The 27,551-nt window shown below is 41.5% G+C and overlaps 1 protein-coding gene across 8 annotated transcripts; it reads left to right on the forward strand.

Moving 5' to 3' along the window:
* The first annotated feature begins 1,060 nt into the window (after positions 1–1,060).
* LOC123492845 (casein kinase I) lies at positions 1,061–24,779 on the forward strand. 8 transcript variants are annotated; one of them, XM_045226114.1, is made up of 12 exons: positions 1,061–1,816; positions 2,215–2,321; positions 9,797–9,923; positions 10,158–10,256; positions 12,540–12,623; positions 15,276–15,415; positions 16,335–16,422; positions 17,404–17,478; positions 18,013–18,119; positions 18,505–18,653; positions 19,232–19,330; positions 22,945–24,779. In XM_045226114.1, exons 1-11 carry the CDS (start codon positions 1,694–1,696, stop codon positions 19,276–19,278), a joined length of 1,146 nt encoding a protein of 381 aa, XP_045082049.1. In that variant the 5' UTR covers positions 1,061–1,693; the 3' UTR covers positions 19,279–19,330; positions 22,945–24,779. The 8 variants fall into 8 exon arrangements, with proteins under 8 accessions (XP_045082049.1, XP_045082055.1, XP_045082054.1 ...); XM_045226120.1 differs by having other exon boundaries at positions 18,505–18,617; XM_045226119.1 differs by having other exon boundaries at positions 1,062–1,816; positions 16,335–16,413.
* The last annotated feature ends 2,772 nt before the right edge of the window (positions 24,780–27,551 follow it).

Genomic DNA, 27,551 nt, shown 5'->3' on the forward strand with positions numbered 1-27,551 from the left:
TTACTATCTTATAATTATGACTTACAATCTCATTATTATGACTTACTATCTCATTATTATCACTATTTCATAATAATGACTTACTTTCTCACAATAATACCTTAGTATCTCATAATTATGACTTACTATCTCATAATTATGACTTACTATCTCATAATTATGACTTACTATCTCACAATAATGACTTACTTTCTCACAATAATAACTTAGTGTCTCATAATTATGACGTAGTATTCCATTATTATGACTTACTATCTCATAATTATGACTTAGTATCTCATAACTCCTAGTCAGATGACAGAAACAAGCTTCCATAGGTTCCACTTATTTAAAGATCTTATTGTTTTCTAGGTGTGCTCTTGACTAGAAAGAATATTACCTAGATAAATGACTGTTCCTTGTTTAACTTCCTCAATGGCACCAGATTGCTCTAATTTATGATGTGATTAGCTGATATGTAAAATACCTATGCAGGCGTTGTAAGATCTGGCATACCTCAGCAATGTCTGAGCAGGGGAACACAACCTAATAAGTGTTGAGGGAGGATCGTGTCAAATAGGCTAGCATTTGTTTCACTAAAAATATATGTGAGTCAATGAGGCCATAGATGGCACCAGTGAACCGTTGTAACACTGGTGACACTTCTTACAATGACACTGTCAATATAGTAGGCTATGTCGAAATAACTGTCACCAAAAATTTTAACATCTGTTTAAACTGGGTTCTCTAATGTCAAGTTCCAACGCATAGGCGTTGGCTATATGATCCATGGCATAACATATGCTTAGATTTTAAATGTATCCCGAACGTTACATGAAAAGGTAGAGTGCGGCTTTTGATCTGAAAACATCCGTGTAAAGTACTTGCTATCTTGCACACTAATTCCAATACATGCATTGAACGTTTAATATCTGCCAAATCTCATGCAATAATGGTTATAATATCGTAAACTGTTTGTTTTATTTTTCTCATGCCCACTTGCTAGGCAAGGCTCACTTTCGCAAGCGCAAATTCATTACGTCACAGCGCGTCCTCTGCCTGCAGCCACTGCGTTCGCGCCCCCGAGTGTTCCTCGCGTTCGCCTGCGCCTAGCTAGCTAGGTATTCACCTCGAGACAGAGCGTGGAGTTTTGTGGAGTAGTGACAAGAAAATGGCGGAGTGAGTGGGTTGCGCTTTGAAGGAAAGCAGCGACCCTAGGTTTCCGTAAAATATAATACGAACAAAGGAGAATCACATTTTAAAAAATAACTTTCATCGGAAATTTGACAAACAACAACAACATTGCCCCTCTCGCGGAGGTGGTTCAAACAGATTATCGAACGGGGCTTCGCAGGACCACTGGTGTCATTTCGATACCTCGACGCTAGCTGGCTAGCGACGAGGCACTGGGCGACGGATAAACAAGGCACATTAGAAGTGTTTTCAGACGAATTATTTGGCCATTTTCGTGATATGTTGGGTTTATTTTTGTCAATATTTTTTAACTAGCTAGCTAGTGAATAACGCATGAAAAGAAACAACGTCTGTTCTAGCTCGCTAACATTACATTGTTTCAAGTACATAGCACACGACCAACCAGGACTGTATGTTCACGTTAATGTTCTGATAACGAGCTGGCCAAGTAGGGGAACCGACGGAGTAGTCCCAGAGAATACTATTTTAAACTGATTGGGGTTGCTCGTATTTTGAGGATATGGCAAGCAGCAGCGGCTCAAAAGCCGAATTCATTGTCGGTGGAAAATACAAACTTGTCAGAAAAATTGGATCTGGATCATTTGGTGACATATACCTGGCGATCAACATCACAAATGGAGAGGTAATAAACTAGTGGGTAACTAACTGTTCGCTGTGTTAATCAACAGCCAAGCCGACTCGCCGAGATTGAACAGAAGATTGCTTAGTTAGCCTTCCTAACGTTAGCTAGCTAGCTGAAATGTTGGCCAACGATGCTCAATGAATACCTAGCTAACTGTCATCAAAGATAATTGTCGACATTGACCACTATAAAAAGTGTAACGAACTACATAACGTTATTTTCTTATACATAAAACGTTTGTTGTACCTAGTTAGTAAATTACGATTGAATTGATGTATCTTAAACTAAAGTTAACGTTAATAACATCAAGCTGCCTAGCTAACGTGGCTAGTTTAAAGTAGGTAACTAACTACGTAGACTACTACGTTAGCTAACTTACTGATCATTTTGTTTTACAGGAGGTAGCTGTAAAATTGGAATCTCAGAAAGCCAGACACCCACAGTTGTTATATGAAAGCAAGCTGTACAAAATATTACAAGGAGGAGTTGGAATCCCACACATACGGTAATATACATTTTCATTATTTTGGACACAGTTTAATATCGGAGACGTATGTGGAAAGGAGAGAAGTCATAGCTAATTGTACAATGTATGTACACAGTTACATTTCCTATGCAAATATGTCTGGTTTACTTCCACATGCCATCTGTAGCTGGGAAGCTAGTTAGCTGGCATTAGTTAGCTTTAATCGCCTTGGCTTCATGATTTTCCTTGGTCTTTGCTTAAACGTTCCACATACATTCCCTTTTAACGTTAATATTATTCGAAAGACCAATCCTTCATGAGCCATGTAGATTTTAATCAAATGTGTTCATTGTTCTAGTTTTAACATGCAAAAAAATCACCAGGCCACGAAAAAAATCGGTGTGCTGGAAATGGCCGCTCCTCTTTTGTTGTTTGTTCCAACATGTCTTCCTTCCCTGTTAGAAAATGGCGGCTCAGCACTAGCGAAAACAACTAGCTATCTGGGCCTAGTGGATTTGTCTCTCAAGGTGACTTCAACGCTAATGTGGGACCTTATATATATCTCGTCAAACACCTAAAATTAGTTTATTTTAGATTTCATGGGTTACAAGGCAATATGAAGAGTAGGACTTGGGTAATGGCTTAGTTCACTGACACATTGGTGGAATTTATAATCCATGGATGTGCACGTTTAAAACAACTGGTCATAATTACCCATTTGACATATCATTTATCGATATTATCCATTCAGTGATAAACAATTGTTTTTGGTTTGATTGTAAATCATACATGTGAATTTAGGGTGTTGTGACAAAATACACCACTTGTTTGCATTTGACTTGGAAAAGGGACATAAGGATACTAAAGCAATCAAAGATGATAGGATGAACTTGAATGCCCGTGAGGTGAACATTATTGGACACAGTAATGCTGTATACAAAATAGCCACTATACATTACACATTCAGCATAATACATACATTGCACGTTACCCAAAATACACATTGTGCACTTCTCATATAGCCACATACATAAACATATTGCACATTTCCCCTATATTCAGTCAATAGAGTACTGAATGTAAGGGAAGTGTGCAATAGGTATGTGGCTAGAACACTTGAAAAAGAAAAGGAGAGCCACACACTCTAGCTCAGATGCAATAATGCCCCTTGCCTGTTTTTAAGACTCTGATCGACAACACTGTTTGTGATAGCTGCAGTTGTTTCTAATCTTCAATTCTATCTGTAACTTGTGACACTTTGTCTTTTTTGTATATTTAGTTTTTTTCTGTAATATTTTATGTACACGCTGCTATTTCCATGTTTTGCCGCCTTGCCAAGTCACCCTCGCAAAATAGGTTTTTAACCTCAATGGGTCTTGCCTGGTTAAAAATAAGAATTTTATAACCAGCGTTACAACAGACAAGCTTCCTTCATCAGGGTATAATGACAAACACTGCGGGTCACTAGTTTATATAGTTTCAAAGGACACACAGGTGTCTGTTAACATGGCCAGGTGTGGCTTGATTTCATTGGTTAATTTACAGATATAAATAGAACATATAAAAAGCATGAATGGATAACATACGATCATAGACACAATATATGAGATTGTGAACAAAGCTAGAATCGGGTTAAAGTTTTGTACCTATTTGTTTCAGGGAGGGCACAGTCAATTCTATTTAGGCCTAATGGCGAATAGTTCACGCCCCGATTAAGCTGGGCTGTTGCCGTGGATGAGGGTCAGGGTGATCATCAGGCTCTGGTACTTAGAATGACTTAATAGAAAGATAGGACTACTAGCCCCGCCATGACCCTTCTGGATCACTTCTTCCTCACCTTCTAACAAGGCCTATTTACAGTGCCTTCGGAAATTATTCAGACCCCTTGACTCATTCCACATTTTGTTACATTACAGCCTTATTCTAAAATGGATTAAATAAATAAAAATTCTCAGCAATCTACACGCAATACCCCATAATGACAAAGCAAAAACTAAAATACCTTATTTACATAAGTATTCGGACCCTTTGCTATGAGACTCGAAATTGAGCTCCGGTGCATCCTGTTTCCATTGATCATCCTTAGATGTTTCTACAACTTGGTTGGAGTCCACCTGTGGTCAATTCAGTTGATTGGACATTATTTGGAAAGGCACACACCTGTCTATATAACGTCCCACAGTTGACAGTGCATGTCAGAGCAAAAACCAAGCCATGAGGTCGAATGAATTGTCCGTAGAGCTCTGAGACAGGATTGTGTCGAGGTACAGATCTGGGGAAAGGTACCAAAAAATGTCTGTAGCATTGAAGGTCCCTAAGAACACAGTGGCCTCCCCATCATTCTTACATGGAAGAAGTTTGGAACCACCAAGACACTTCCTAGAGCTGTCATATGGTGGTGGCAGCATCATACTGTGGGGATTTTTTTCAGGGGCATGGACTGGGAGTAGTCAGGATCGGAGCAAAGTACAGAGAGATCCTTGATGAAAACCTGCTCCAGAGCGCTCAGACTTGGGCAAATGTTAATCTTCCAACAGGACAAGCCCTAAGCACACAGACAAGATAACGCAGGAGTGGTTTCGGGACAAGTCTCTGAATGTCAGAGCTCAGCCAGAGCCCCAACTTGAACCCGATCGAACATCTGAAAATAGCTGTGCAGCAACGCTCCCCATCTAACCTGACAGAGCTTGAGAGGATCTGCAGAGAGGAATGGGAGAAACTCCCCAAATACAGGTGTGCCAAGCTTGTAGCGTCATACCCAAGAAGACTTGAGGCTGTAATCGCTGCAAAGGTGCTTCAACAAAGTACTGAGTAAAGGGTCTGAATACTTAGGTAAATGTGATATTTCTGTTTTTTATTTAACAAATGTGCAAAAAATTCTAAAAACATGTTTTTGCTTTGTCATTATGGGGTATTGTGTGTAGATTGATGAGGATAAAAACAATTTAATCAATTTTTGAATATGGCTGTAAAGTAACAAAATGTGGAAAAAGTCAAGGGGTCTGAATACTTTCCGAATGCACTGTATACATTGTTGAATATTATGCACTACCCAATTAGAAACGTTTAGACTAGAAATGTTGGGCGTGCCACCATTTTATCTGCTAGTCTCCAGGTTCCTGCCCTGGGTATTAACAAGTCAGTGGGCTAGTTTCACAGCTTACTTCCATGCTTATACAATTTAATACAAGCCTTTGTTGGCAGGCAAGGTTTGCATTGAGCTTTGTGGTTGTGCACCCTGTGCACTGCCTGGATAAATAAGAATGGGGGTTGTAGAATAGAGTGTTTCACGCTCCCTCTATACTCTCATAGCCGGTTGTTTGTTTTCAGGTACATCATCAGCATGTGGCTGGTGCACCTGTTTAGTCCTGAGCTTGGGAACCTTTCTGTTATTCAACTCACCTGACAGTTCTGGAATGATATTTTATTTTCACAACGAGAGTTGGAAGGTTAAATCTGGAAAGTTCTCCAATGCTTTTCCCCCTCTCTTATTTTCATCACGTTTAATCAGACCTACTTATACCCATTTCAGACAGAATATGTGGTATGTTACCTGTAAACAATATAAGGCCAAGTTTATATGACCCCCTTTCAAACAGCCCCTTATTTAGCTTATTTACTTATTTGCAGGTATCCATACTCCTTTTATACATATCAGTGGGTTACTGGGAAATTGGGGGCGGGGGTGTTGGTTAACCATGAGGGCTGTTTGCATTTACAATTAGGGAGGCGTTAAACAATGCAAGTGTTCAATGAATTTACCTGCTAAAAAGCAGAGAACCATTCACACAGACCCAATACTTGTATTTTGGTTACAGGGTCTGTGAAAATGCAGGAATCATGACTAGGTCTTTAGGTGGCTTTTATTTTCCCATGTTTTTTTACATTTACATTTAAGTCATTTAGCAGACGCTCTTATCCAGAGCGACTTACAGTTAGTGAGTGCATACAAATTATTTTTATTTTTCATACTGGCCCCCCGTGGGAATCGAACCCCTTTACCCCTTTCAGATATTTGAAAAAGCTGCTATAAAAATGCAGGCATGGTAAATTAGTGTGATTTTGGTCTGTGTATGAAAGGGATATAGACTAGAGCCTGTGGTTAAAAACCTAAGTGCAAACATTCTGGAAAGCTGGCGCCATTTAATTGACTGAAGGGTTGTAGAGCCAAGTTATTGAGATGAAAATAATTCCATTATATTACCTGCGTAGGGAGCTTGTGCAAACATTTTTACATTTTTAGTCATTTAGCAGATGCTATTATCCAGAGCGACTTACAGGAGCAATTAGGTGTAAGTGCCTTGCTCAAGGACACAACGCTCTTAACCTCTAGGCTACCTGCTGCCCCAGGTAGCCTAACTTTCTCTTTAGTAAAGAAGACCATCATCAACAGATGAAGTCCACTTGAAACGTAGCCAAATGGCGGCTGTGTGCTGGTATATTCAAACTAAGACGATGCTTGTGGACCAAGGCATGGTGGCTTACTGGTAACCTAAACTCTAGAGCTGCATTCTGTTACTTAGCTACATACCGTGTACAAATAAGACCCGTTTTGTGTTGGGTAACTCTAGTCATGGATATGCCCAGCCATTGGCTGTTTGTAGGTAAGGAGGGGGTTGGGGATTTTTAATTTGCACAACTGAAAGCTGTGGTGATCAGCTGATACCTCTAGCAGAGACTGGGTGTTACCCAGGCAGGTGACTTCTTCTCTTGGGGACCTCAAAGGGCTAAAGGCCTTTTCAGAATTCTTGGTACGTGTGTGAATTGTACATGAATGTGCAGGCTTTAAAGGCTCAGTGGGTAGTGTCAGGCACTGCTTTTGAATTGAGATGTTTTAGAATGTTTGTTTGGGAATGTTACTGTAGGAACTAGCTGAGAGATTGAAAGAACTCATGGAACTTTGTCAAAGCCAGAAGAACCTGCTGAACAAGGCGCGCCCCTCCCCCACTCTCTGCCTGTTGCAATTGTATGGCTGTGTTTTAATGCAGTGTTCACGTCATGTTGGAAACTCGGACATTTCCAACTTGCTTACTAGTTGTACAAAGATTATACCTGAGTTTCCCATTTGGGAAGTATCAGAATCAACCAATAGGAAGCCCTACGCAAATAACTTACGTTCATTTTAACTTGGAGGTCCCTTGTTTCCGACATGACGTGAACGCGGCATAATCAAGAAAGGGAAGTCTTGTGCTTATGCATTCTCTCTTGGGTCCATTGAGATTATGAAACTCTGCTCTTTTTTGAATTACACCTTTAAAAAAATGCCAGGCCTATCGGTTAATGACTTGTTTCTTTCCTTAATTTAGTTTCCTTTGTAGTTACATGTTGGATTGTCTCTAAAGCAGCCTGGGTTTACACTGATATTATGCCAATAAAGAGGAAATGAGTGTCTCACAAAGAGGCCTGTAGTTTCCTGTAATGTTTGCCTGAGCAGACAGTTTTAATGCACAGTATTCAATTGGTGGATTCCTTATTGTGCATGGACTGTAATTGATTGTAGTTTTAACATGTAGCCTAGATGGCATATACAGTTATGGACAAATATAGTGGCACCCTGGCACTTTTCTTAAATAGTTCCCTATTTATAAAAAAAAAATTGGTCACCACACCTTTTCAACATTGCATAACCAATTATTTTTTTGAACTTAAGTTTACAATTTTAATTTAGAAAATAATGACATGGCTTGGACAAAATAATTGGCCGCCTGAAGCTAGTACTTGGTTGCACGGCCTTTGGCCAAGATAACTGCAGACAAACTCTTCTTATAGCCATCAATGAGCTTGCTGCACCTTTCTACTGGCAATTTTGCCCACTCTTCAACAGCAAACTGCTCTAATTCTTCAATGTTGTAGGGGTGCCCTCCACCAACTGCTGTTTTCAGGTCTCGCCATAGGTTTGGGATGTGATTCAGATCTGGCCACTCCAGAACAGTCCAGCATCTCTTCTTGAACCATTCCCGGGTGCTTTTTGATGTGTGTTTGGGGTTGTTGTCCTGCTGGAAGACTCACAACCTTCAATAAAGACCCAGTTTTTAGACACTGGGTTGAACATTGAACGTTATCAAACCTCCCCGATCTTTGATTGTAGGGAGGATGTTCTTTTCATTGAATACTTCATTTGGTCGTCAGTAAACACAGCGCTGATCTGTATTGCCAAAGAGCTCTTATTTACCAAGTAGCTACGGGGTGCCAATTTTCTCCATGCCATTTGTCTTAAGTTTAACAGTTTAATTTAGAAAATAAAGATTACAAAAGTAACATTGGTTCTGCAATGTTGAAAATCCAATTACAAGGTGTGGTGACCGAACGTTTATTTTATTTCAGCTTATTTTAGAAATATGGAACTATTTAAGAAAAGTGCAAGGGTGCCAATATATGGATTAGTCCACTGAGACCGGAGTGAATCAGACAGGTGTCTCGTGTGCCATATATTTTAAATTTTATTTGCCACTGCTTGACTAAAACAATCTTGGTCGACCAACAGCCTATCGACCAAACAATCGAGAGCTTTGCATAGGCATACCAAATTCTACCACAACTTTTTGGCTGCCACATGTTGGCTGTTACACCTGTGCTTGTGAGGCTGTGTCCTGGGGGTGTGTAAGCTTGTAGAAATGCAGAGTTTGGAACTGTTTGCTTAGTTCAAAGTGCATTTTCTTTGCTGCCATCATGGGCGGTCTTGTGAAATGGTGCTATTGACTAACAACACCCGTAGCTAATTCCGTAAACAAGATCTGTCAGAGTAGCAGAATGGCTGTGTGGACTCTTGCAGTACATCGTTCCCCTACAATACCTCTTTGTTTAGTGAAATCTTGGACAAGATGGTTGCCTGGCGACTGCTGGCCTGGCAGTGTACTGAAGAGGTGTTGGGAGTCTCTTTGACCTCTAATGGCAGAGCTGTGAGGATTAGACTGACTCTCTAACTAAGGGCTCTCTAACCCTGTTCCTGGAGAGCTACCCTCCTGTAGGTTTTTGCTCCAACCCCAGTTGTAACTAACCTGATTCGGCTTATCAACCAGCTAATTATTAGAATCAGGTGCGCTAGATTGGGGTTGGAGTGAGAACCTACAGGACGGTTGCTCTCCAGGAACAGGGTTGAAGAGCCCTGCTTTAACTATTGTCAGGCCAGCCTAAAAAACAAAGCATCTCTGTTAATGATAGATGAGGCCTCCCTTTATAACTTGCTAGAGTCCCAGGGGTTTGGATGGAGTTATGATGACCCCCGTGCTCTTTAACCAGAGAATGCTGCTCATCTGTGAGGAGAGACATGTTTCTGGAACAACAGGGTTTGACCAAATCACCAAAGTCCACCCTCCGCATACGTTTTTGCCTCTGGTATTGAAATATGAGCTTTGACCACACAACTGTTGCATTACTGGTTATGTTACATAGGCCTAATAAATTACTATGCAATTGCTATGCAAAGTTTGACATAAGAAAACACTGTCATACATAACATTTGTTATGGGTTAATATGAATATTGATGTATGGCATGGCTGGTGCTGTCTTGCAGGTGGTATGGCCAAGAAAAGGACTACAATGTCCTAGTGATGGACCTGCTGGGACCCAGTCTGGAAGACCTCTTCAACTTCTGCTCGCGCAGGTTCACAATGAAAACTGTACTAATGCTCGCAGACCAGGTAAGACTCGGTTTAATCAATGCTCTTTATCGTGCACTTTGGCCCTTTGCTTAACTTCGTCTGGTTACAAAAAAAAAAAGATTAACACTTAACATATTAATTCTGTATTTGCCAAAGGGAGAATATTACTTGTACATTTCTCATTCTTATGAAACGTTTGAAAATGGGCTTAGAAGACCACCAGTCTATTTTCAAGTTCTTGCGTTAACTGATTGAGAGCCATTTTCCCCACAGATGATCAGCAGAATCGAGTATGTGCATACAAAGAACTTCATTCACAGAGATATCAAGCCAGACAACTTTTTAATGGGTATTGGCCGTCACTGTAACAAGGTAAGCTTTCAGCAGTTTCCCCCTCCTGAGATGCAGTAAGTGGAGTGAATCTCTGACCTAGTTTCGCTTTTGTTTTATACACCATTGTGTGAAGTGATACAACTAGCCCATATTATTGATAGAATTATCTTGTTTTTATACATTTTGGTGGTTTCATGTATTTTTTTGTGGAAAATATTGATGATCTAATCCTCAGTGAGGCAAATCTGATTATTTTCTTTGAATAGGCTACATGTTCTGGTAATGGACATTTCCAAGGCTAATTGTTTGTGGTTGGTCTAGTCCACTTGTTATGTGGATGGAATTGTTTTGTTAAAGTCACATTTAGGTACTTTTACAATCAGGTAATACAGGCCCTCGTTGTTTTCTTAGACAGCATCATAGTTGTGGATCTGTTTGAGATCTTATACAGGACTACAAAAAGGTTTCTGCATGATGTGTAATCCCATTCATTCTTTCCCCTTTGCAGAAAATAATTTTAAGGCGTTTTGTGATTCTTTTTTCATATACAAACTGTATCTCAAGTTGCCTGATTTGTATTTTGTTTTTAAATAACTCACTATTTTGAGCCCTTGCAGACAGGCAACATTTGGCAAAGTTAAAGCATGATGCGTGTTTTAACACGGACCTGTCCACACCAGCTGTGGCTGTCGATAGTGTTACGTGATATAAACTCATCAGACTAGTCTAATCAAAACGAAACGGTACCTTTTGGGTATTCAAGCATTGAAGCCTGTATTACCATTTTTGGCAGTGCTGTCTGGAATAAGTGTTTACCATTGTGTGTCTGTGTGAATGCCAGCCGTAAGCTTATATAATTTTTACATACACAAACTAAACTCGAACAACATTATAAAGGGTGCACATACAATCCTTTTTGGATGGCAAGTTCTGACACTGAACTCAATGGACGGGAAGACTGGCATAGCAGTAGCTTTTGCGAACCCCACTCTATCCTCTTCATGTTTAAATCAACTGCCTTTCTCTTAACCTGAACTCCCTGCATTCTGCTTCCTATCTGCTGTTTACAATGGTGCTTATATACCCCTTAGCTTGTGCCCAATAGGGTGGTCGCCTTTAATTCAGGAAGTGTGTTTCTGAAGTAGTCTTCATTTGGACATGGCTCCATTGGTGAAAATAAAACTCTAGCGAAGAGCAATCGTTAAACCTTAACCTTAATCCCCCCCCTCTTTAATAGATTGCATGTGTACACTGCACCAACACTAGCTTCTTCTTCTCTATGGTTTGGAGAGTGATACTCCGCTTCTTTTGTTGCTTTGTCCTGGGCTGCTCTATAGAAATCCTCTAATCAAGAGCCACTGTCACAAAGGCTGTCCTGTCACGCGTTTCTCGCAGCTGTACTAAATCTACTCTGTATTGACGGCTCCATGCAGATTAATTCATGCTTCTTTCTTGTACTGCACGCTTTTCCTCTGTTTGGCGCTGTAGAGCTGCTAATTGCCAGATTGGGCTTTTCCAAAGTCTGCCAAAGTATTCTACCCTCTTCCTTACTGAAGGTGTCTACTGTTTCAAAGCAGTTTCAGGATAATAATAAAAAATATATATATATATATTATATGTATTTGACTCATTGCTTCCTGTGAGATCTCAAGGAGGTGGTGGGTTGGGTGGCTGCATTTTCCAACGCTTTTTCACGCCTTATTGTTAAATGAATGCCCATATTAGGGAATGGCCTTCATTATTTAGATTCTCTTTTAACCCTAGTTGTGCCAGTAAGTCAACTGCATATTTTGTTCTGCACTCAGGCAGACTGTTGCTCCAAATTTGTAGGATGATTATGGTAGAAAGCAATTCTACTGTGTGCCACTGCTAGCGTTAAATGCTGCAATATCAAAAAGCCACTGCAAAGTCAAAAACGCGAAACAGGCTTGGAAATAATTGTATGGTTATTTTTTACCAAAAAAATTTACATGGGGATTGGGCAGTTATATTGTCTTCATTTCTGCCTCTATGACCGAAATTGGTATTGCAGCGTGGACTGCTTATCCTGCAGAACATCTCTCCCCGCCCCCATCGGCCTAGCCTAAAAACTGGCTTGCATCTAAGCCCAGGCTAACTCCTAGGATGTCCTACCACAGTCAGACTCCTCTCTGATTTTAGCTCATGCTTTGCTGGTGGACGAAGGATGGCCTTGGGCTTTCTCTCCCCCTTCTCCTCCCTCTCCTCCCGTTCTTTTTCTGAGCCTTGGTGTTGCCTGTCTGCGCTGGCCTTGTGGGGTTGTCAGCAATACTGTTTGATGCACTGCACCCTTTATTTGTTCAGTGTTTAGAATCTCCAGTGGGGAAGAGGAAAAGAAGCTTGGCTGTTAGTTCTTCTCAGGACCCATCTTTCTCAGGATTAAACCAGGTCTGAAACCACAACCGCCTCTTAATACTCCCCCAAATTCTGTTTGCTTTTTTCTTTTGGAGTTTATTTTACCCATTTAGAAACAGTACTACTTTTTTATTTCATTAATTTGGTCAATAATTTATGAACACCATATTGGCATTAAACCAGACACACATGCTAAACAGATCTAGAGATTAACACCTAATCCAGATTGCAGGGATCTGTGTTTAGGTGGATGAAGGACATATGGTGACTAGTAGTGGAAGATGCTGTTGAATTTTCTACAGTTTGATTTTTAAAAAAGAGGACGTGCTCCTCATTTGAAGTCGTCACTGCGCCCACTAGGCTAATTTATATTTTGTTGCTTTTCCATTTCCTTGGAGCTGTTTCTCTGGTTGAGTTTTCTGTGCCAGTTAAGCAGAGGATTATTTTCTCTTGGTTTCACAAATGATCATCTCCTTCTGGGTTTCAGGATATGTCAACACAGGAAAATGTCAGTCACTAACCCGTAACAGTAGTGTGTATATTTCAAGTGACCGTGTTGGCCAAAATGAGCCAACATTGAGTTGAGTGCAATTTTCTTAAATTCCTACAGATTTTCTGTCTGCTCAGCAGTACTGTAGCTATTTGGTTTACATGACCTGCATTGGCATTAGACTACAGAAGGGAAAACTGGGCCATGTGGCTATGAAAACCTTGCTGTGGTGATACTCTGTTGGAGAGCAACTGGCAATGTGGCAGCCATTGAGCTGGTCTGAACTAGCTTCCTGTTGCCAGAGACGGTGCTGCTGACATCACAGCCTGCCTGGCCCGGCTGACTGTTGGCAAGCAGCCAGTGGCATGATGAGTAGAAAAAAGGAATGTTTGGAAAATGTAGGGCCTGAATAGCCAGAATGGGGACCGGCACGGCAGACGGGTGGGGTTAGCTTATGCTTGCTCGCCGATTAGCAGACCTACAGTTCAAAAATTTTCAGTTCCTGTTTTTCAAAGGGGAAGAGAACTTAACTGCTTGAACACTAATTATTAGTATGGCTTTGCAACCAGAATCCTCAGTCTGAAAATCTTACTTCCGATGAAACATACTTTGACTTTAAAAGTATCTAGGTTTGGGCTACTTTGTTTCACAGGTTGGTTTGTTAGGGTGGGCCTGTGAAGTCAATATGGTTGCTTTTGAGATGGTTGTGAATGTTCAGGTAATGGTATGTTGTCGAAGAGTGTACTAAGAACCAACATTCAAAGAAATGCAGTGACTCGGCATGTTAGATTTTAAACCAACATGTAGCCTATTTTGAAAGTCATTGGCCTATTAGATACAGGTCTGACTTTGAAGTATTTTTTACAAGGTAACTGATCCGCGATTCACAATTACTATTGTTATCTGTAACAGTGTATGTCAACGGTTCATCATTTCCTTGAATATTAGCAGATGGAAAAGAAAATGGGATGCTTTTGGTCAGAACAGGTCTGTCTTTTGTTGTGAAAATGGCCTGCCCACATTGGATAGGTTGTGTATTTGAACCACATTCTCAATTAGGCTACATTTCTACTGATGGTTCAAATGATGAAACTAACTTTCAGCAATCCTTTGACTGTACGCATTGCTCATGCAAGTGCTATAATGGATGACTTATTTTCACATTTATGAAACTCATACTTACCATTACATAGTTCTTAAGGCTCTAGACCTAGGTGAAGTCAAAATTTCAAATGTCTTACCAGATAGCAGTTTACTTCAAATTAACTCATCCTTGATTTTCTATTTCAGCTCTGCGGGTTTAGTGGAAGCTCCTCAAGCCCCTGCTTTTGTTCTGTGAACGCAGGAATATGCTGTTTAGGGTGGCCATTGGCCTTGCTACGTTGTGTATTTATACACTCTGAAATGTTTCATTCTGCCTGCAATGTTGCTATTGAACACCAGCTGAAGGTATCTCAGGATAGAAGAAAAAGGTGCAAGTTAATGAATAACGCGGAAAAGGGAGTGTTAGTTAGTTTGCGGCAAGTGGACGGTTGCGTGTGGATCTGCCTTTCCTCCCGACCTGACTTTTCAGATAGAAGCGTCACAATGGAATGTTGTGATTGGTGTAGACAGGAGGAAATAAGGTGTGAATCCCCGGCTGAGCCAAGCAAGCAGAGGCACGGCTGAGTGGATCCGCCAGTCAGTCACTGCTGCATCAGTGAAAAACGTATGTTGGGCGAGGCACTCTCTCTTAGGGACTGCAACCTGCAATTGTGTGTGGGCAGTGGAGTGGAGAAGTATGGCAGGCAGTCAACAAATTAGATCATTCCCATCTGAGACAAGACTGAGACAAGACGGGGCTTTCAACAACCATAGAGAACTGTTAGCAGGCAGGGAGCTATTAGTGAATGAAAACCTTCTTGAGTTTGCTGCAGAGAATCCATTTGCCTCTGTCTCTGACCCCTGGGTGTTCCCTGATCCTGCCATCACATGGCCAGAACTGTTTGTATAGATAGCAAGCAGGGGCCTTGAGGATGGCTGCTTCACTAGTGAAATGGTACATGGAGCAGAGCAGGACATTGGAAGAATAGACCCATGATCTCAAGCAGTGGCATTTTGTCAATCGTTCCCTGTGAATCAGGATATTTCTAAAATGTCAATGTTTGTTCTTTTCCCAATTGAATTCTTTTCAATCTTTTCCCCCCTCCTTTCAGTTGTTCCTCATCGACTTTGGTCTGGCCAAAAAATACCGGGACAACAGGACACGACAGCACATACCGTACCGAGAAGACAAGAATCTCACCGGCACAGCACGCTATGCCAGCATCAACGCGCACCTGGGCATCGAGCAGAGGTAAGAGCTCACCACCCAGTAACTACAGTCATGTGCAATCTATTCCAGCCTTCGCTGGATATTCTCTTCTCACTCCTTATCATTTGCACGCTTTCAGCCGGAGTGATTGGATTCCTAGGGCTTAATATAGAGGTTCATGGGTATTTTCCCCACTTTATTGGGATCATTTTTGGCATGAAGGAGCTTTTGATGTTCAGACTGTGTGTTCCTGCTGGGGCTGCAGACTGGCTCTAAGGACTTGTCCTCATGATGACCAAGATGCACTCATTGGTCAAGCTAGAATCGAGCATCCACCAACAGCTTGGTTGACCCAGAATCCTAGCTTTGACAAACAAGGCAGTGTGATTTAGCCAGACAAGTCATGCGCCCATAGCTCTGTATTGAGCTGTACTGTAACAATGCAAGTCCAAGACTAGATGTTTTTATTTTATTTGTACTTTTCCTTTTGACATACAAGTATGGTATATTACAGCAACGTAAGCATGCAGTAATTTTCATAAAACCTTTGATACGTTGTGAGCATTGTCTTTCGTATTAAGATAGAATTCAACATAGCTGGAAATCCTTTTGTTCCCCTGTCTAAACAGGCTTTTTATGAATGCTCGTTTTCATGTCATTTGAAGCATTCAGTTGGGATATGAAAAACACAGCATGTGGCTGCTCCACTGAGCCGTGCTCCAAAAACAAAATGTGAAGTAGTAGAAAAGGATTGCCTACTGTTGAAACACCGGAACAGGATAGACATCCCACCCCCTGCTTGCACTTTACCAGTTAAATGCTGTGTCACTGGTCTGGAAGTTAGTGTACAGCTTAGCCATTACAAAGGGCCTTGAGATTAATGTCAAATGTGTTGCTGTTGAACCAACTGAGATGTTACCTTTTTACGTACTGAATGCCAAATGTCTCTGTATGTTTCCAGTCGCCGAGATGACATGGAGTCGCTAGGCTACGTCCTGATGTACTTCAACAGAACCAGCCTGCCCTGGCAGGGACTAAAGGTAGGCCAGGCAGGTACTCTAGGGCTCCCAGTCCACTATATAAGTGGTTCATATTTCACCAACTCGCTCGCCACAGCTTTTCATCCATGCTTCTGCTACTAGACTTTCCCCCCCCAAAAATAAAAATATAAAACTGATTTTCAGTTGTCTCCATAACAACTTGATTTCAGATTATTTAAAATGTTCATGACATATTCACATTTGCATATTTTATTTACTCTGTAGCTGAATTATATATATATATATATATATATATATATATATATATATATATATATATATATATATATTAATTATATAGTTGTATTCTCTGACAACTTCTGGAATTAAATTGTTTAGTAACAGTACATAATATTCCTCGTACATTGCAGGATGTAAGCTAGTCTTAGTAGTAGATAACCCCTAACCTTCCATTCAAGTTGTAGTGTTACTTGAGGTCAGCTACTTCCCAAAGGTTAAGCTAGCTACCTTTTTTAAAATGAATTAATCCTGCAGAGATGTGGGGTGCCTCGAGTGTACTCAGTTTTATGCTTTTGTAAAGTCACCTAGACTTGCATTTGCAGCATAATGCACCTTCCCGCTTTCTAACGTTACGAGGGTTAAATAGGGAACACGAGAAATCTGTGCTGTGTGTTAATGTAATTACATGGAACAGTAGCCTGCAGTGCTTGAAACTCAAGTCCTCAACAAGGTGTTAGGTACATACCTACAGAACCAAGCCATTCTTCATATACATACAGCCCCAGTTGCCCAGCCTAGCAAGATAGACTAGGTCACAAAATACAACATTTATGTACACATATTTGTATTACTGAGAAAAACAAGAAACATCCTCAAATGTCCCAAACTAATACATTACATTTTGTTACATTGTTTATGGACCACTGACCTCACCGGCGGTGATAAACTGTGTGTGTGATGAGAAATTGCAAAGGGTAGTGTTAAACTGTGGTGCACAACATTTTCATTTCTCGCCCACATGTTCCACAGGCTGCCACAAAGAAACAGAAGTACGAGAAGATTAGCGAGAAGAAGATGTCCACTCCAGTCGAGGTGTTGTGTAAGGTGAGTAAAACCGTAGAAGGATCAAAACCTGGCACGCCCACCCCGCGGACTGAGTTACTCGTATTTTTATTTGGGGTCACCGGGTCAGAAAGGTAGATGCATACTATGGAAGTCCTTGAGTAGCCGCATCAGCCAGTGAAGTACGAGTCTGGTTGAAGGAGTTCTTCTAAAGGCTGTCTCGTAGCGTACGAGAGTAGAGATGTTGGCTGGTGTCGCTAATCTAATCCAGTCTTTAAATAGTGGCTGTTATGTATCCATCACCTTGGACCTGAAAGCATGGTGGCCATTGCTTATTAGAAGACTAAGTAGCTGGCTGAGAGTGTGCTAAAGACAACGCCTTGCATTAAGCTGTGGAGTGACTTGTTACACACTGACTTTTTTCTTTCAGTAATTACCCTTATTTTACCAGAACACATCTCAGAGTAGTTTATTAGGCACTGACTGTCATGGTAAATAATGTACACATGACAGTAAGCCAGACAGTTGGGAATGGATCTATAGATAACCTTCCAACTCTCCTGCGGTTGTTTCCAGGGTTTCCCAGCAGAGTTCGCCATGTACCTGAACTACTGCCGTGGGCTGCGGTTCGAGGAGGCACCTGACTACATGTACCTGCGTCAGCTGTTCCGCATTCTCTTCAGGTGCTCGTCATTTCTCAACCTCTAACACGAACCTCTCTGTCCCCAAGGGAGCTGAAACGCTCACACACACCAAATCACATGTTTCTTTCTCACTGTCAGACCCACGGGGAAGAAAAACATGAATTGGTTGCATTGCATGTAAAGCATATGGAGTTCTTTAAGGTGTATGAGGAACAGACTGTACTAGACATTTCGTTATTAAGTGTTCTTTATGAAACAAAGTGAAAGGAGCAACTGCTATAGTCCTGTGTTTTTCATGTAGTCTCTTTCTGCTTTTATGTATGTTTAGGCTGAAAACAAGTAGTCCTTTGGGAGCAATAAAGAGTTATTGAATATAGGAGAGCGCAGTGTGACTGCATGTCTGAAAGTGTCTGTTTTTGTCCAGGACCTTGAACCACCAGTACGACTACACATTTGACTGGACGATGCTGAAGCAGAAAGCAGCCCAGCAGGCTGCGTCCTCAGGGGGACAGGGGCAACCGGCACAAACCCCCACAGGCAAGCAAACTGACAAACCCAAGAGTAACATGAAAGGTTAGTAGCAAAAAGCCAAGCGACGTTTGGAGTGCAAAAATGGAGACGCCAATTGCTTTCATTTTCGTTCCCCTTTCAAAGTGGTAAAAAAAAAAAATAGTGGATTTGGAACATTCTCTCCCAGCGGGTTAATGAGACCACAAACAACACAACAGTGTTAGTTCGAGGAGGCCCCTGAAAGATAGAGAATTCAATTGGTCTGTCTTGCAGATGCAAAGACGTCCTTGGGAAATTTGACTACTAACTTTGTACCCAAATGTATTTTCTTCTCTGGGACAAAGGATTGTGGCTTTATAATCTTCTGTGGATGTTAAAATCATAGTGATTTCCCTCTTTTGAATTAACCTCTTCTCTAAATGGGATGTACGATTGACTCTTGATTTCTCGCAATCATTGTTCAAGGATCTAACACTTGTTAATCTTTATTGTAATGCTCTCAGATACAGTACTTGGATGAGTGGGATTGAGATTCTAACCACAGACTAACAATGGTCCAATGGTAATACATGGCTACCTGTTTTCATGTGTATTTTAGTGCTCATGTGATGTGACTCTTGAATGACCTCTTTTAATTCCAGTCTCTACCCTCCCTCTCGTAGAGGGTATCCCGGGTGCCCAGGGTTGATGGCAGAGGAGTCAACCCAATTTTTCAAAAAACCTGAAGCAGTTTTCATCAGGTGATGACTAGGATTTCCACAGGGATGAGGCAATAGCCCATTTAGGTGTGTAATCTCTGGCATGAAACTGCAGAGCAGCCTTCCACTTGACCTGTATTGGTAGTAAAAGGCACGTTTACACCAAGTCAATGCCCACCCCCTTTTACTTAAAACCACCATAGAGGTGTTATTTTATTTGTCCCCACCCCAAATTAAAGAGCGACTGCCCCTAAAATGCAACTTCTCATTTTGAAAATGTCCTATGTGACATCGATATGAGTCAAACATTTATTATAGTGTCAAAATTCACTACAAAGTGTAAATAGGATAATTTTGGTCTTAGTCAGTCACGTCCAAAATTGAGATTTGAGAGACGATAGGAAAAAATGGTATGTCACGGAATGAAGGGTACCTTAACATTTTCCATGGGTTAGGTTTATTTTAATCCTGCCCACAGCTGGCAGCACCCAAATAATCATCAATTCAGAGTGCAGCTGCACACGACCCAATCGTAATGGTCATTTTGATTTGACATTCGATATCCCGATGGGGTTAGTTAGGGACCATCAGTAAATTACACAATGTACATGGGACAATATTTTAAAAAGTCGATGGCTCCAAATTTCAATGACTGTCGTAGCCGGCCGCGACCGGGAGACCCATGGGGCGGCGCACAATTGGCCCAGGGTAGGGGAGGGAATGGCCGGCAGGGATGTAGCTCAGTTGGTAGAGCATGGCGTTTGCAACGCCAGGGTTGTGGGTTTGATTCCCACGGGGGGCCAGTATGAAAAATACAAAAAATAATGTATGCACTCACTAACTATAAGTTGCTCTGGATAAGAGCGTCTGCTAAATGACTAAAATGTAAATTAAATGTACTTAAAAACCTCAAACCAACTATAAGAAAGAACTGTAGAAATTCATATACAAATATTGAAAGCATTTAATGAGAACTAAAAGATGTGCAACATGAAAATATTGTTCAATCTTGCATTGTGTAACTATCCCCAGAGATGGGCTATCCAAAGTTAAACCAACTTTGCAATGGTGGCACACCAGCAGGCTGAAGCTAATTGGCTAAATAAATTGGCTAACTCTAACCACCTGCGACCACCCACATGAAACCACACTCCGAAACCAACTCACGTTTGAATTCATTCATGGCTGGCAGCATTTCTTAATGAACCAAATCTAAAATGAGGCCAAATCAGGAAGTGCAGTTGCCCTTTAAACCATGTCACATTGGCCCAGAACTCACTGCTCCACACACGTGTTTATACACACAGTGCATGGAGGACTCAAATGAAGCCCTCCCTCCCGCGTGTATTAGTCCATATGTGCCAGCCTGGTTCCAACGTCTTAGGCAGGGCTGAATTAAATTCTCAATACACAATGGTAATCATCTGAGCTATGTGGATTAAGTATTTATTATTAGACCAAAATGTTTTGGGTTTGAGTGCAGGTTGATTGAAGAGAAAAAAGGCCCATGTAAGTGAAGTGACATGGATGGTACCCCTGAGAGTGTATCAGTCCTGCTCTTCCCTAGCACGCCAGCCCCTCTGACAGCGGCGTGGTTATTCTGCTGCTCAACCATTTTGTGTGACATATTGTTGGTTAAATCCTGCCCCGAACAGGGCTTCCTGTATCTTATGTTTGCTGCGGGTTATAGTTTTTTTTTTTGTATGAGATGTTTTCTCTCGATGATGTCAGGCAAATAATTTTCGGCCCCTCTGTCGGCACGACTTATCACAGTGCTGTGTCTCCGCTCTGCCGAGAAGAAGAGCTTTGAAATCCGTTAAATATGAATAGGAAATCAAAGCACGAAGACACTCTCTCTCCGCCCCTCTCTCTCCTTCTCTACCCCCTTCTCTTTCAAGGCACATCCCACGTGATGGCACTGAACAAGTGCTGTGAAGAGGGGCTAGTTATAAATATGATTTGCTGATGACGTGATATTGGTCTAATCCTTTGTGTACAAGGTCTCTGTTTTAGTATGTGGACTCCATGCACACAGTAGCCTGCAGCACAGTTGAGCGCTGCTTATGTGCCTTCCCTGCAGCTTCGAGAGATGGATGTTTTTTCTTTGGAACTGATTCAAAAATGACCTTTGTAAATGGACCCCCTGCTCACAAGCAAAGGCCAATTTTTTTCCTCTTTCGTTCATGTTTTAGTTTTGAAGATGTATAGAAAAGGACATGTTATTTTTAGGTCTGGTGTTTAGTGTTCTCTGCTGTCCATTTAAGATAATACTGCCAGTGAAGGTGCTGAGTACCCACAGCCAATCATTTAAATAGCCAAGCTCTGGCTTATTGAAGCTTGAAATAACTTGCTGGTTTCTTGGATACCAGTTTGACTTGGCCACGCTTAGCCTTGTAACAATGGAAACATTGTTAATGAGAGTTTGCGTTTCAGCCCTCCTGTTTTTCCCAATGGCCTCGTATTATATGATATTTGTTTAGAGCAAGCCACGTTGACATAATCAGACAAACACAAGTAGCCATCGCTCAAAGCAAACTCCATTAACCCTGCCTGTATTCTCCAAAACATTTTGATGATCACGTGGTCTTTAGTGTCTGTAAGGCCTAAATGTCATCGCCATGTTGCTGTAATGTCTCCTAAAGGATATTTGCTATATTAGAAGAGGCTTGATCTATAAATAGCTTGCATATGGAGAATTGAGTTGCCCTTTCACCCCTGTGAGACTTGTCTGTTACATCAGCTGGCCCCTCCACTCATCCCTGCAGAAAAAATTACCACAGAGGGTACCGCTGTAGCAGGAGGTGACTTGTGAGAGCTTGTCAAAAATGCTTCTCATATCACTCAGATCTGATGAGATCATGTCCTGACTTGAGCTGCGCTCATTTGAACCCACTGGATGAGGCTCGGAATGCATCATCAATGGGTGAAGGCTTGCTTGAGGAAGACAAGATTGTAGGAGCCCATAAGAAAGCTTGAGGAATCCTCACACGTCTTTTAGGATTACCCAATCATGTTGTGCCCAAGTTTCTCCTGTGGATTGGCACCTCTAAAGGCCAACTGCCACATCACTGATCTGCATGGGTGTGGCCATGGGGAGGGATTGCATGTCAATGAGTAATGGCTGTCTGTAAAGGTTACCTTCCACTGCAGAGAAGCATGAAGGAAGTTTGGCTCACACAAGCAGGCCATATCCCTATTTGTCTTTTAAAAGTGTTTTTTTGATCTCTCGGTTGAACGTCGCCCTTTCAAATAGGTTTATTGATAAGCCGCATTGTTTCCTTCATGAGCGTTTCACTAGTGTCTTTCTGTCTGTACCCACTCCCCAGTACACTACACAGCTGCTGTTGTCTCCAGTGCTAGTTGTGAACCTCTTAAGCAGTGGTTAATGTCTTCATTACAGGAGGCTCAGAGTAAAGGCTCCATAAATGTTTGATTCCCCCCTCTCAGGCTCTCTGCAGCAGCGGGTCCCAGCTTTGCTGCAGAGCGAGACTGGTGACTGGGCACTTTTTTTGTTACAGGGATGGAAAACTGCAGTGACTTACTTGGCCTTGTTGATAGCAGTCGCTCAACCCTGTTTGATAAAGACAACCTGTTCTACTTGATGTGTAACCTATGGCCTCTCTCTGTCTCTTTGTGGCTCTTTGTTTCTCTTGCAGGTTTCTGAGCAGTAAGACAATGAAATGAAGCAGAGCAGAGTGGCCGTAGCAGGATTTGCCTTCCAATCACACCCCGGCATCCAGGATCAAATTCACCAGAACCTGCCAGGCATTGTGGGCAACCCTTTTTTCCTGTTAAAGAACTTTCCTTCCATATACTATATATGTAATCGCTCTATATAGATAACATGCTCTGCATATATCTATATATTGGTATGTATATACTATATCCACACAGGAAGCAGGCTTGGTATGGAATTTTCCGAAGCTGTATCCTTTGTCCTGTCCCTGAAGATTTTTTGTGTTTCTTCAAAACGGAAAACTAAGAAATGGTTGGCTCACTGCGGATGTAATTGTGCACCTGCCAATACTTTTCCCTTGATACTTTCTCCCTCTGAGAGCTGCTGTTTGGGGGCCTCCCTCACCTCATGGCTGCCTGTCAGAGCAGCTTTGCCCCCATTCCCTCTGTCACCGAGCGTGGCATGACGACCCAGACAGTCAGTCAGATTGAACATTTGAAACAACCATTATCTCTTCCTTATTCAACTTTTTTCCCCTCATTCTCAAGCAAAATGAAAGATGTAAACTGAAACAGTTTCCTTTATGAATGAATCCTGGGTATTTACTAAAGCAAACATTGGATTTATTTTGTTTTCATCAAAAAGGTAATTAAGATTCTGCCTGCTGATATGTGCTAGAAGAGCTTCTAATGTGAAGATGAAAACACTAGGTTTCTCTTTAGAACGCTGCATTAATATTGTACTTGGTATTCTGAAGTCTTGAACAATGAATAAAAAAGATGAACTCCACAAAAGCATATTCATTATAAATTAGGCACGACTTGACTAAACCTGTTTGTGAATTGCTTAGAAAAATTATGCATCAATTAAATTAATGGCCTCAATGTTCTGTTTTTGAGACCGACAAACGTGCTCACTCCACCCGCCCTTCCAGTTATATTTATATATATATACTTTCAAAAAAAATCAGAACTTTTTTTCAGTTTTATAGAGTTGTCTTTCCCTGTATTGAATTGATCATTTTGGGGAAAGGGTGTTTTTGTTGCTTCTTCCTACGGGGAAGCAGATCCTGTTGTAAAATACTCTGGGACTTTCTCTCTGCAACTACATATTGCTGCTGCTTAGAGTAGCAACCGTTTCCTCATTTTCGTTTTTTTTATTGCAAAGAAAGTGTTGGAGGGTTTATTTTCTATATACTTTTGAGTCTTGTAAGGCAATAACCATTTGGATTTCTGTCAGCCTTTAGTCACAACAGATGCACCCCAGGGGCTGTTTGTCCCCCCCTCCCCCACATTATTCCCCCTGACCCAGCATTAGCTATTTTACAGCTGGACATTCTATAAAAGTGTAATTTATTCCCTTTTAGCATGTCAGAATAAATTCTAATGACTTGTCAGAACCACTGTCCCAGTCTGTAATTTGAAGAACACACAGACTTCTGCCTTAGGCCTGGATGATGATAGCTGTTGGGGGAAAAAACAAGTATTTTTTGCTTTCCATTTGCTTGTCTTTACACATTTACCTGTTGACTACCACACAACCCTAGTATTGTGAGCATTTGGAAACTTGAGACATCGGCAGGATTGGGGATAGATAAGGAAAGACTTTTGTTCAAAGATATCACACTCAAAGATTGCTTGAGACAAAGGGACACATTTGTGGAAATGGTCTAAAAAGGTATTGCTATCTAGAAAATTCAATTCCTGTGAAATTATATTGTTGGGGTGGTGGGTAGTTGTAGGTGCTTGTGGTGGTGTTTTGAAAAAAAATCTTCCAGGATTTATATCTGTAAATATTAAAATGGCTTCAAATGGCTGTCGTGGAAAATTGTTTAATTATCTACACCTCATCAACTCAACTCGCCATAAAACTGGCCAAAACGAAGAAGAATCGGGCCTGGCAGCAAGTCTTCCGTATGAGACTCACTCTGCCTCAATATACACTGTGTGCACAATTATTAGGCAAGTTGTATGTTTGAGGATTAATTGTATTATTGAACAACTACAGTGTTCTCGGTCAATCCAAAATGTTAAGAAACCTAATACCTGAATATTTAAGAAAGAAAAAGTGAGGTTTTGGCTTTATTTGGAGAATATCTATGTGTGCACAATTATTGGGCAACTATTAGTGTGCACAATTATGCAACTAAATGAATAATTCCCCATCTCACTTGTTTATTTTCATCTGTTAAACGTGAGAATAATAAACAACTCAATTTACAAATAAACATTTGTGACATTTCACAAAATAAATCAGTGACCAATATAGCCACCCTTCTTTTCAATAACAGTCATAAGCCTTCCATCCATGGAGTCTGTCAGTTTCTTGATCTGTTGACGATCAACTTTTTGTGCAGCAGCAACCACAGCCTCCTAGACATTGGTCAGAGAGGTGTCCTGTTTTCCTTCACCGTAAATCCACCGTTTAAGAAGGGACCACAAGTTCTCAATAGGGTTTAGGTCAGGTGAGGAAGGGGGCCATGTCATTATTCTTTCATCTTTAAGGCCTTTACTGGCTAGCCACGCAGTGAAGTACTTCGATGCATGCGATGAAGCATTGTACTGCATAAAAATCATGGTCTGCTTGAAAGATGCAGATTTTTCCCTGTACCACTGCTTGAAGAAAGTGTCTTCTAAAAACTGGCAGTAGGGTTGGGAGTTGAGTTTGAGTCCATCTTCAACCCGAAAAGGTCCAACTCGCTCATCTTTAATATTACCAGCCCATACCAGTACCGCACCTCCACCTTGCTGACGTCTGAGTCGAAGTGGAGCTCTGTGCCCGTTACTGATCCAGCCACGGGCACATCCATCTGGTCCGTCAAGAGTCACTCTCATTCCATAAAACCTTTGAAAAATCTGTCATCAGATATTTCTTGGCCCAGTCTTGACGTTTCAACTTATATGTCTTGTTCAGTGGCGGTCGGGTTTCAGCCTGCCTTACCATGGCCATTTCTCTGAGCACTCCAGATAGGTTGCAGTTCTGGAATATGACAGCACTGGAGGATAATGGGTTCCTGGTAGCTTCACGTTTGATTCTTCTCAAATCTTGGGCAGTTAATTTGCGTGGTTTTTTCTCAACACGGTTCTTGCGACCCTGTTGACTATTTGCAACAAAACGTTTGATGGTTCTGTGATCACACCCCAGTATCTTAGCCATTTCAAGAGTGCTGCACAATTTGACTTTTCAGAATCTGTTAAATCTCTTTTTTGGCACATTTTGCCTGAGAAAAAGAAGCTGCCTAATAATTATACACTACTTGATATAGGTTGTTGATCTCCTTAGGCCACACCCTCCCTCATTACACAAATACACATCACCTGATATGCTTAAATCCAATAAGTGTTCCAGTTTATACAGCTTGGATTTGGGAAATATGCATTATAATGATGATATGGTCAAAATACTGATTTGCCTAATAATTGTGCACACAGTGTACACTTGTAGGACAATGGTAGTAAGTGTCAAGGGTTAGTCGGACAACTGAGAAGGAATGTGAGAACTACACAATGGGTTTAGGGGCAAAGTGCAATGCAACAGAAGGTATGCCCCCCCCACACCAGACTGCTTAGAGAAATGCTGCTAGGCCTGGATGGAGTGGGGGATGGGAGGGTTTTTAGACCAAGAGAGAAAGAGGTCTATGAGACGTCATTCTTCAGGCTTGGAAGACACAACAGCACAAGGGTTGCGGCAGGGTGAATTAGGCCTGGTTGTCCTTTTATCCATTGTGAGGTCAACACATGCGGAAAGCAGCTGTTTGCAGAGAAAGAGAGGCCCCAGACAGCCCTCTGGCCCGACAAAACGGGCCAAAGGGATGACCCTGTCTGGAGAGAGTTAAAAAATGTATGCCAGTATGTGAGCTAGGTAAATAGAAAGAGTAGGTCAAACTCGAATCTCACAATTTGTCATTGTTGACCTTTTTAAAGGTAAGATATCATCCGCCATTTCAAACTGTTCAATTCAACCATTATTGACCCACGGCAGCACTCACCAGTGTCTTGGAAAGGAGAGTATTCATAAGAAAGAAAAGAAAACAGCTGATTAACCAATCCATCTCAGTAATAGAGGATTTATATAACTGCCCCAGTGTCTCCTCTTCATAAAAGGCTCCGAGCAGAGGAGTGGCCTCAACGTGATGTAGGCAGATCGAGTGGTGGGGTGGTATCACATGCTGATCTGGCTCCCCTCTTTCCCTCTCCTCCCTGCTAGGGTTTTGTCTAGATGGGATACAGTTTATGTCAAAATTGTATTTTCGTAGCAGGCTAGGAGAATTAGGTTAAGGTTAGCTAAAATGCAAAAAAACTACTGTTGACGTCAAAACTGTATCCCTTCTAGACATGACTGCCTGCTAGAGTTGCTACTGCGGCATAATGTAATACCTATGCCATACTAACTAAACCCTAGCTCTCTCTCTCTGGCCTTGTCCTCCGTTATACCTTTGCTCCCTCTACAAACCAGGCAGGCACTACCCACAAAACAAAGAATTTCAGCTGCATGTGGGCACTAGAAAGTGGAATTAGAGAACTGTTGAATAATGCTGGGAGGTACTAGAGAGGGCAGGGTCCATTGTACTACAGTGTGAGGTGGTGA

Source organism: Coregonus clupeaformis, chromosome 2 (genome assembly GCF_020615455.1).
Source record: "Coregonus clupeaformis isolate EN_2021a chromosome 2, ASM2061545v1, whole genome shotgun sequence".
NCBI lineage: Eukaryota > Metazoa > Chordata > Actinopteri > Salmoniformes > Salmonidae > Coregonus > Coregonus clupeaformis.

Bases quoted from the DNA above. Each gene is read 5' to 3' on its own strand.
- LOC123492845 (XM_045226114.1), top strand. From the start codon at position 1,694: ATGGCAAGCAGCAGCGGCTCAAAAGCCGAATTCATTGTCGGTGGAAAA. The intron at 1,817-2,214 runs GTAATAAACTAG...TTTGTTTTACAG, and splicing joins TCAACATCACAAATGGAGAG to GAGGTAGCTGTAAAATTGGA. The intron at 17,479-18,012 runs GTGAGTAAAACC...GGTTGTTTCCAG, and splicing joins CAGTCGAGGTGTTGTGTAAG to GGTTTCCCAGCAGAGTTCGC.